The 10,579-nt window shown below is 39.2% G+C and overlaps 1 protein-coding gene across 2 annotated transcripts; it reads left to right on the top strand.

The window, feature by feature from the left end:
- Positions 1–4,136: 4,136 nt before the first annotated feature.
- LOC149812630 (putative galacturonosyltransferase 4) lies at positions 4,137–9,270 on the top strand. Of its 2 annotated transcripts, none has more exons than XM_089991955.1 (9): positions 4,137–4,451; positions 5,557–5,591; positions 5,718–5,759; positions 5,862–5,958; positions 6,109–6,455; positions 7,246–7,496; positions 7,608–7,965; positions 8,081–8,656; positions 8,782–9,270. In XM_089991955.1, exons 1-9 carry the CDS (start codon positions 4,334–4,336, stop codon positions 9,055–9,057), a joined length of 2,100 nt encoding a protein of 699 aa, XP_089848081.1. In that variant the 5' UTR covers positions 4,137–4,333; the 3' UTR covers positions 9,058–9,270. The 2 variants fall into 2 exon arrangements, with proteins under 2 accessions (XP_089848081.1, XP_089848080.1); XM_089991954.1 differs by having other exon boundaries at positions 4,140–4,451; positions 6,091–6,455.
- The last annotated feature ends 1,309 nt before the right edge of the window (positions 9,271–10,579 follow it).

Here is a 10,579-nt window from a genome sequence, read left to right as displayed (position 1 = left end):
CCATGTCCTCGGTGAGGTTCAAAGCATTCAAATCCTTTCCTATCACCTCTATCCATGTCTTCCTAGGCCTACCCCGACCTCTTTTAACTAATATATTTTCTCATTTCTCCATCGTTCTAACTGAAGCATCATTAGTCGCCAAATGTCTAAATTTGTTTAAGTCTGATTTGGTAAATGTCTAGATCCAACCCATTTACATCCTTAATGGCACCTCCATGTTGCTTTTCCTAACAAAACTCCCCTTTATTCTTTCACGTAATGTGGATTATGTATCTCATGTCATGCATCAAATAAAACCCTGAAAAAAAGTTTTCTCTCCTATGTGGTATTTAATTTCTAGGCACATTTGTGTCCTATGAAAACATCGGGGTTTTCGCAGAAATGCACAAAGCACGAGTTTTCATGGGCCCCACCATGGCTACGCAAACACTAAGATCCCACATAAATTCCACGTTTGGGAAGTCCAATCTCTCACATATGGCAGATGGGGGATAGCTTTGTAGCACCATAACAAATTTAGGGTTGTCAATTGGGTTTGCCTTGCCATCAGAGTGAACTAAAAACTAGAGTGTAACCGGGTCAGGTCTTATCAGATCTGATTTTGAATCAGGTCTAAAAGTAAGACCCAAATCTGATCCAAACTCATTCGTACATGTAGAAACTATGGGTCCATATGGGTTAACAGGTTTGGGTATTCATTATTAGGGTCTTTAATAGATCCATTTTGATTTGGGTTGGGTTTGGGTTTGGGTCTGGGCATGACTGAAAAAGTAGGCCCATCTGGGTCCACCAATATCGGTTTAGGTCGTGATATGATTGGTATTCTAGACTTAATTACTGGTTAATAAAAAAATATGTAAATTAATAGAATAAACTATTTATTAAAATTATATGCTCACAAATCAAAAACTTATTAACTATTCTCAATAATGTCAAAATCTCAATATAAAAAAATGTTTTCATGCCAACCAATCATTTTAGAAACTTTCAGATGGATCGGACTGCTTGTGTTTGGGAACGGGTCAGTTCAGGTACAAAGGGTCGGTTCTGTTTTATAATATGAAAAATTATTTGAGTTTGGGTACATAATTGGGTTGGATTCGGTTCTTCATTTACAATACCCAAGACCCAACATGTTTTCAGTATGACTGTATGAGTCTATATTTTGGACCCTGCTCAAACTCATGGGTCCACTAATATCAGTTCGGGTAAAGTATAATCTGTTTGAGACTAGGGGTGGCAATTTCTGACACCACCCGCCAACCCGCCTCTTAGGCGGGTTCGGGTTGGGCTTAAGCCAACCCGTTTAATAAACGGGTCGACCCGTGTAACCCGTTTATTAAACAGGTCGGGTTCGGGTTGGGGGTATGCCAACCCGGCTGACCCGTTTAATAAATGGGTTAGGCGGGTGGGTCAACCCGCCAACCCGACCCGCCAACCTGACCCGCCAACCTGAAAACCCGTTTACCCGACCCAACCCATTTATTAAATGGGTTGGCGGGTCGTGTCGGGTTACCCGTTTATTAAACGGGTCGGGTTCGTGTTTGCCACAGCCGACCCATTTAATAAACGGGTCGGGTTCGGGTTGAGGTATGCTGACACGCCAACCCGTCAACCCGACCCGCCAACCCGCCAACCCGAGCCGATTGTCACCCCTATTTGAGACAGCGGCTCAGGTCGGGTATACCCAACAAAGTTACACCCCTACTGAAAACTCACTCAAGCAACAACCATTTGGTTTTGGATTTGGGTTCTATCTAACCGAAAAAATGGAATTCCAAATCTGACCGATCGACACAACTTAGTGGGTAATTAGTATACATCCCATATTGTTGGCTCCGGATAGTATATACATCCCAATTCTTGCCGACTTTGGAGCTGATTTAGTCGGGTCTATTGAGATCCGGGTTGTAATCAGGTCAAAAATAAACACTCGGATCCATATTGATATTGAGCATAACCCAGCCCATTTCATCTTTTTACTTTGAAAAGCAATAGTTTTTTTTTTTTATGTCAAGTAAGAACCCTCACTGAGAACCAGTTGACTTAATAGATCCACCCCAGGGAGTCGCCAAGCTTCGGGCATACGCAGGGGGTGATACCCATGGGATTTGAACCTAAACTGCCCGTCAAGCAGCCTAGGACCCATCCCACTACTCCAAACCCCTTGGGTCAAAAGCCAATAGATTTTACCTGTTTGTTTTCAGTGGATCCAGTGTGATGGTTCTTAATATCATAACTAGGGGTGTTAAGGGGTCTGGTTTGGTTTGGACCTAAGTGGAACTAGACTTTGACTTGGTTTTCGGGTATGGTATCAGGTTCAGACTCGGTTTTAATCAGGTCCACTATAAGAAAAATCATACCGAGAACCAATAAGAAATACATGAACTAGACCTGAACCATACACGGTAAAAACATATTTTTTATCATTTTTACATTGAAAATTTGTGGGTCTTAATCAGAACTCAGGTCGTGTCTAGGTCTGGTATAAAATTTCACAAACTATACTGGGTCTATGTATTAATCGAACCTTTGGGTCTGAACTCGGGTCTTATTATTTATCACCATACCCAGACCCTATAGGGTTTAGTTTGGGTCGGGTCCGGGTAAACCAGGCCCATTGATACCCCTAATCATAATGAGATACTGGCCTCTACCATGGGATCATAATCAAATCCAGATCCAAAAAGCGACTTGCTTTTCAAATTAGATCTAGTTTGAAATGAGCATGACCCGACCCATATCCGACCCGTTTTAATAACTTTTTGTGGGGGGTGTAAAGAGGATGTGGACCATACCGAGCGTGCGCTCATCAACATTATCTTCGCCGACAGTCTCTGCCGACGGCACGCTATTCCATACGCTCTACGTATGGATACGCATCCAATACATACGAATCCGTAGTATACGTCAACGCTGACGTGGGACGTCCATGGGCTCCCAACGGTTGTTTTGCGCTGAGCTGGCAGTGAATGAATGCACGCCGCCTCCGGCGGCAATCGCGGCTAAATCGGATCGGGTTTGACTGGTTTCTGACCCGAAACCGACATCCCTTTTCCAGATGTGGACCAGGAAATAGAGTTTCAGTTCATCTGCAGTTCTGCATATTCGGTTCTGGGATAAAATGGATCGGATTTTTTTCTTCTTTGACCCGAATCCAATACACTGTTTTCTAACCCAGATGTGTTTTTTTCTGGATCGAATTCAGAGTTTCACGGGTGGACTCTTTTTCAGACAGACTACGATTTGATCAACATTTCATCTCTGATCTATGTTTGGATCATGGATAAATCCGATCCATAATATCATTTAATAAAACGTGCATGCTTTCAACCTATTTTTTCCAGATGCGACAGCTGCGTAGAGTTTTTGGATCAGTATTAAGAACTACTTTATCGGATTAATTTTGGGTTCGGATTCAGATTCAAATGCAGTACTTAAAATTTGGATTAGGTGTTAGTTGATCCGTTTTCACCATTATTTGGATCTGGCTTGCATATGTCTTATATGATAGTACTTTGGTTTCCAGTCTGCGTACTGTCAAAACCAAAATGGATCCAATGATTTTTTCTTTGTAACAACCGATTTAAATGGTTAGGATCTAATTTCGGACTTCCATGGCTTCTTACCAGATCCAAATCTGATTGCTATCTTTCCTTACCAGATGACAGCGTTGAATCCAAATCCAAAATACATGTGGTAATACTGGATCTGAAAAAATAGAACATAAGCTAGACATTTACGTGTAAAAAAATGTAATCGGTTGGGATTTTAGATCGGTTCATTTGGAGATCCGACTTAAAATGATGATCTGAATCCGGAAGTAATCCTATTGAACGAATTGGAATCCGATCCGAATGTACATTCCGATCTTACTTAATCTGGAAAAACTTGTCAAACACGGATCAGATATCTGACCATATCCAATCCGTTTGCATTCATATCCGGAAGGACCTATGAAATCCGGATTCATTTTTGCTGACATTCTGGATTACCACATCTAGATCCAAAACAACACACGGTTGCATTCGTCACGCTGTGTCATTGATCCAGATTCGGATCCATTCCAAAAACGCAAGCTATGGATCAATATCAGCCATTCACCGGACCGGATCCGATTCATTTTACTCCAGAGAGAGAGAGAGAGAGAGAGAGAGAGAGAGGAGTCCAGCACATAAGTGGCTCCGGAGAGAGAGAGAGAGAGGCGGTTTGCCGGAGCGGTTTTCAGTCGTATCCCTCCCGGAACATGACTGGTCTTGGCCTCACAGAGGTCTCCGTAAGTGGTTTCTAGTTGAGGCGAAGACATCGCGAGCGGTTTTGTGGCGGAGAGGAGATGGGAAAGGGAGGAAGCATGATTTCGAGGAAGCTCGTCTTGTTCTTGCTCTTCATCACCGTCGTCTCTCCTATCGTTCTCTTCACAGAGAGACTAGGGACGTTCACTTCCTCTTTCGGTGAGTGAAGGGACCCTGATGTACAGAAATCGCGTAAATTTTCGCGTTTTGGTGGGCATTAGGGAGTCTTGGGCGGTTTCTTTGCTCTGTTCGTGATTTAACTTTTTCTGCATGTGTTTTCTTTCGGATTTCCTGCTTTTATCTCTTCTTCTGGAGATTAGGAGCGTTGAGTTGTTGTTTCTGTGAACGAATGGGTCTGGATTCAAGGAAATAGGATAAAGTTCGTGATTTGGAGGGAATTAGGAGGTTTTAGCTCACCTTCTGTCCCCTTGTTTGTGACAATTTTTCTGTTTGTTTTCTTTCTTATCCGGGTTCTTATTTCTATCTCTGTTACAGAGATTTGGAACTTCCGGTAGTCATTTTGGTGATTACACGTGTTTAGACTTTAGAACATGCAGAAATAGCATCAATTCCGTTTTGTTGTTTTAGGCAGTTTATTAAAAAAAAAATCTGTTTCTTGTTTGTGATTTTTGCGCCCAGTAGTTCCTTCTCTGAGTGAAGGGATTAAATTCATACAAATTATATATCTTTTAATTTTGCATAAAAATCTTTTATTGTAGGCTTTTTAAAAGTATTTTTAACTTATTTTATGTGATTTTTTTCTGAGATTTCTTGCTGAGAATGCAGATAAAATAGAGTAGGGTTCGTAAAAATTGCGTTGTTTGTTACTTCATAAATTTTGATTTTTGGAAAGGGATAAACTGGAATCTTAGGGTGTAAGCTTCCTCCTCTCGTCTTTCAACATCTCTTTCCTTTTTTCGTCTTTCAGCATCTCTTTCTACCTTCTCCCCCCCCCCCCCCCCCCCTAAATTTAGGCGGAATAAAATGAAGATTCTAGCGAATTTTTCTTCGTTCCTTTTGCAAATTTCCTTTTTCCGCTTTTGATTCTATTTTTATTCTAATTAAATAGATTTGGGGGAGTTTGATGAACATTTTCCTTCATTCTGTTTTCAACTTTAGATCTTTAAAATATTTGTAATTTATTTTCTATTTCAATTTTGGTTTTTGGTAAAGGGATCTTACGCGTTGATTTGCAACTCCATTTTTTCCATCTGGTTCGAAAAATTGACGAATTTCTCATTTTTGTTTCGTTGGCTGTTTTCAGCGAACCAAGGATTTGGTGAAGAGATCTCAGCGGTGGTAAGTCCATTCCTTGTGCCAGTTCTTGATCTTATCTGTTTATGTTGATTCTTGATTACTGGTTTGAGGAATACTTGATATTGATCAAATTAAATATTTTCTTGTTCCTTTTAATTAATTTTTCAGAGCTTTGGGAGCGAAACCGACAGATTGAATGCAGTTCAACAGGTATTTCTTTTACAGATTCTTTTCACTAAACCCAGTTTAAATTGCAGATCCATTTGTCTAAATCGTACATTTTGGCTTAATTCCTTTTTTATTGTTACGCAGGAGTCCCAAAGTAAGGTGAAAGAGCCTATTGGAATTGTTTATCTGGAGAAGTCGGGTGATTCCTTATTGAGTTCTAAGGAGAACTTGGTGGAAAATGGTATATTTGCAGACATTTTCTTATTGGTTTCTGATGATTTTAGACATTTACTTATTGGTTTCTGTAATTTTGTTATCATAATAGAGATTTCCTTCTTACTGCTTTGTGTTAAATATGTTCTTAAATTTTCAGATTCTGCTTTAAATTCAGGAGATCACAAATCTAGGGTTTTGTCTGCTGCTGCTGATGGTGTACAGTCAGGCAGGACCACTAATGAAGGTGAAAATCATAACGAGCAAGTAACAGACAAAATTGAGGAGAATGCACATATTGAACAAGTAACGGATCGAGTTCATAGTGAACAAGAATCTGATGCAGTTGCAGAAATTGAGGAAGAAAGTAAAGAATCATTTGGTTTTTCTGGAGAGGAGAGCAAAGAAAAGGAGGATCTCTCTTCCGGGGATGAAGAAAATAAGGAAGAAAAGGTAGTGGCACTTGAAGTTCTTCCAAACACACAGAAAGCAGAACCGACAGCTAAAGTCACGCCTACAAAAATGGTAAAGTTTATCATTTCCTGCCTCTCCATGTAGTTGTGTTCGTTGGTCATACTGCAGTTTCTATTGGGGGTGTAAAGTATGTTGAATCCTCAAAACTAGGATATTGACAACATACCATGCGTGTTCCCAACAAAACCAGGTGCAATTTGTGATTACGAAAATGTTGAACTAAATCAAATAAATTTTAGCGATGAATTTTTACTTCATCTTATAATCTATTGTCAATCCCAAAATACACTGTTCTCAATCTCAAAAGGGAGTGACACTGCACAACATACACATGTTGTCCTCCCCTTGTTGGAGATGGACCATGGATTGGTCCAGGGCACATTGTTTTTGAACAAGGAAAATAAGGGCCTAACATAGTAAGAAGCATGTCGATATCAAATTATGATAAATGACAATTGTCTTCTTCACTGATGCTGTTGTCAAATCTTTTCTTTCTTGTTAACATAGGTTTTCTGTGTTGATTTTGGTTCACTTTGTTTGATGCTTTGTTTTGCCTTGTTTCTCACTTGGATATCGAATGGATATTCTTTTTGTGATTATGATTTTCTAAGTTTATTTATAAACATGAACTTGGGCTTTGTTTTCCTTTACCTGCTTCATCTCCACGCACACATGCATATATTTATATATGTGGACATTGCTGGTATGCCAGTTAAAATGCCATGCACTAAATAAGATCATGCTTATGTAGAAATTCAGTTGAACACTAAATTCCTAGACATAAAGTTAAATACTGGTTTTCTTGCATTGACAACAACCTTGTCCTTGTCATGGGTAGCAGGAAGAAACTAAATTGGAGAAAGGTGGCCGAAGAGGATCTCAGAAGGTCAGTAATGAAAGACAAAGCAATCCACCACCGATGACAGATGTTCGTGTTCGGCAGATGAGAGATCAGTTGATCAGGGCAAGGGTTTATCAAAGTCTTGGACCAACCCGAAACAATCCTCACTTTATTAGGGAGCTTAGACTTAGGATAAGGGAAGTTCAGCGCGCACTTGGTGATGCAACAAAAGACTCTGAGCTGCCCAGAAAGTAAGCAGGTTCTTTGATCCATGTTAATAATGCGGTTCATGAAAAAACATAGTAGTGTTTTTGTTTAGTTAATGTTAATCTTAAGTTCTTGATGATGCTTTTCTTGTGTAGTGCCTATGATAAACTGAAGGCAATGGAGCAGACGTTGGAGAAGGGTAAGCAGATTCAGGATGATTGCTCTTCTGTTGTGAAAAAACTCCGAGCCATGCTTCACTCTACAGAAGAGCAGCTGCGAGCGCATAAAAAGCAGGCTATGTTTTTAACTCAGCTTGCTGCAAAAACACTTCCAAAAGGCCTTCACTGCCTCCCACTCCGTCTTTCTACAGAATACTACTCACTGAATTTGAGCCAGCGTGAATTCCCCAACAAAGAGAAGCTGGAAGACTCCACACTCTATCATTATGCATTATTCTCAGATAACATATTGGCTGCCTCTGTAGTCGTGAACTCAACTATAAGTCATGCTAAGGTACTAAGCTAATAGGAAGCTGCTTGTTTCTACAAGAATGTACAGTTGTTTCTTTGACAGCCTGTGTGGAACCAAATTCTCACAAAATGGTACACGTTTCTCATTTGTTTTGCAGGAACCTGAGAAGCATGTTTTCCATGTTGTTACCGATAAGCTAAACTATGCGGCTATGAGGATGTGGTTTCTGGCCAATCCCCCTGGCAAAGCTGCCATCCAGGTTCAAAATGTGGATGAATTTACATGGCTGAATTCAAGTTACAGCCCAGTTCTCAAGCAACTTTCTTCCTCAGCTATGATGGATTATTACTTCAGAACTCACCGTGCAAATTCTGATTCAAACTTGAAGTTTCGGAATCCAAAGTACCTTTCAATCCTAAACCATCTCCGGTTCTATCTGCCTGAGATCTTCCCAAAACTCTACAAGGTGCTTTTCTTGGATGATGACATTGTTGTTCACAAGGATCTGACTGCACTTTGGAAGATTGATCTGAAAGGCATGATCAATGGGGCAGTCGAAACATGTCAAGAGAGCTTTCATCGGTTTGATAGATATCTCAACTTTTCAAATCCCCTAATTGCCAAGAACTTCAATCCTCGTTCATGTGGTTGGGCTTATGGAATGAACATCTTTGATTTGGAAGAATGGAAGAAGCAGAAAGTGACAGAGGTGTATCATTCATGGCAGAAACTGGTAAGAAATTGGGTTTCACTGTGACATTTTTTCATCCCTAATATGCAGTCTGAGTATGTTTTGAGCTTTGAGCATTAAAAGAATCGTATTTAAGATGATCTCATAGTATGGCTTGATTTTTGCAGAATCGTGAAAGGCAGCTATGGAAACTGGGAACATTGCCACCGGGTTTGATAACATTTTGGAAGCGAACATATGTGTTGGATAAGTCATGGCATGTTCTGGGCCTTGGTTATAATCCAAATGTTGATCAAAAGGAAATTGAGCACGCAGCAGTCATACACTACAATGGAAACATGAAGCCCTGGCTGGAGATCGGCATGCCAAAATATCGCGATTATTGGTCGAAGTATGTCAACTATAACCAAGCATATCTTCGGGACTGCAATATCAATCCGTGAGGCATCGTGGATCCTTTTAGATCATTGTGTACTGCCACCATCGGTCAGTTATGACCAAGTATGTCTTCGGAACTGCACTATCAATCCGTGAGGCATCGTGGATTCTTTTCTTTTAGATATTTGTGGCGCCAAGAATTTATAACTTTGCAGGTTTGGTTTCCTTGTGTATATTTGAGAATTGAGAGCTCTAGTTCATCAAAATCTTCTTTTTTTATCTTGATCATGCAGATGCCCTTTATTGATTTGTGTCTACAGCCCTTATTCGACCTTTAATCTAATTTCTGTAATATTTTTTGCTTCTGTTCTTCCGAAAGTGCAGATAAGATTGTAAATTGTTGATAATTGTTCTGGGTTTCAGCTTAGGCCAGTTTTTAGCTTTTTGTTTTGTGAATTGCGTTTGGCTGAATACTGTTTTTGTCAAGCTTAAGGTCATAGCCCAAATCACAGTAATTAAATATGTTGACATTGTGATCTTTGTCATTTTATCCATGTGATTTCTAGAAATTCAGAATTTCTTTTAACCCCAACGCATTCCGTTGAACCAGCAACAGTTAGACAATGAGAAAGGGGACACAGACTTTGAGAAGTGAGCATAGTGACAAAAGTTAAAAAATGCAAAATATCGGCAGCCAAAATCTCGCAAGAAATAGATTTTTTTGAAATCTTGAGTTTTTTTTTGGCAAAACATCATCAATAAAAGGTAAGTTAAAAATATAAAAATATTTTTTTACAAATAAATACAAATAAATTAAAAAAAATAAAACACATTTTTAAACGATAAATAGCAGATAAAAACATAAATATCGGGTTTTAAACATGATATTTATGTTTTTAAGGAAAAGCGTCCGATATTTTGAAAATATCGTGATAAATAAAAGTTTAAAACTTTTGGTTTATTTCTTGCAATATTTTCATGAGATTTAACGAGATATTTGTCACAATAGAAGCGAGTAGGGAAAGTAGAGCTGCACACAGATTTAAGAATGATTGTAAACTTAGTCTACTCGGATAATGGGTAGATGTTGATGTGATTATTGCTTGTGGTTCTTGATGACGATGATGATGGTAACCTTATCCTCTTTTTCTTTTTAATGAGTATTTACTTCCTCAAATGTTCATTCTGAATTCTGTATAATCTTACAGACTTATAGACTCTCTACAACAATTTTGTATTGGGAAGGTAATCGTTGAACTTTCTCAAGATATTTGTTTGATAATCTGACCACTTGATTTCTTAAATTTCATTGTCCTTCCTCCATATACTTTATAAAAGATCTGATTGACAACTTGATTTCTTCCTTATCTTTTACTTTACTTTCGTTTCTCTCTCTCTCTCTCTCCAAGAAAAGGTTGAAACCTTGGGACTATAATATAATGGGGATCAATGGTCAGAAGTAGCTGCTTAAGTGAATCAATTCTGTTATTCTGTGATATCAAACATGTATATTATATTCTAACCCAGCTCATGAGGCATATGGTGGCGTCAACACTAAGCCAGTAAATTAGGGTACAGGTGTGGACC

This window comes from Nuphar pumila, chromosome 16 (assembly GCF_984573655.1).
Source record: "Nuphar pumila chromosome 16, dmNupPumi1.hap1.1, whole genome shotgun sequence".
Classification (NCBI taxonomy): Eukaryota; Viridiplantae; Streptophyta; class Magnoliopsida; order Nymphaeales; family Nymphaeaceae; genus Nuphar; species Nuphar pumila.
This window is presented reverse-complemented; position numbering and strand designations above follow the sequence as displayed.

What these genes read in the sequence shown, in the direction of transcription:
- LOC149812630 (XM_089991954.1), top strand. Translation starts at nt 4,334, where the DNA reads ATGGGAAAGGGAGGAAGCATGATTTCGAGGAAGCTCGTCTTGTTCTTG. An exon ending in AAGTCACGCCTACAAAAATG is followed by an intron (nt 6,456 to 7,245) that starts GTAAAGTTTATC and finishes CATGGGTAGCAG; the next exon opens with GAAGAAACTAAATTGGAGAA. An exon ending in CAACTATAAGTCATGCTAAG is followed by an intron (nt 7,966 to 8,080) that starts GTACTAAGCTAA and finishes TTTGTTTTGCAG; the next exon opens with GAACCTGAGAAGCATGTTTT.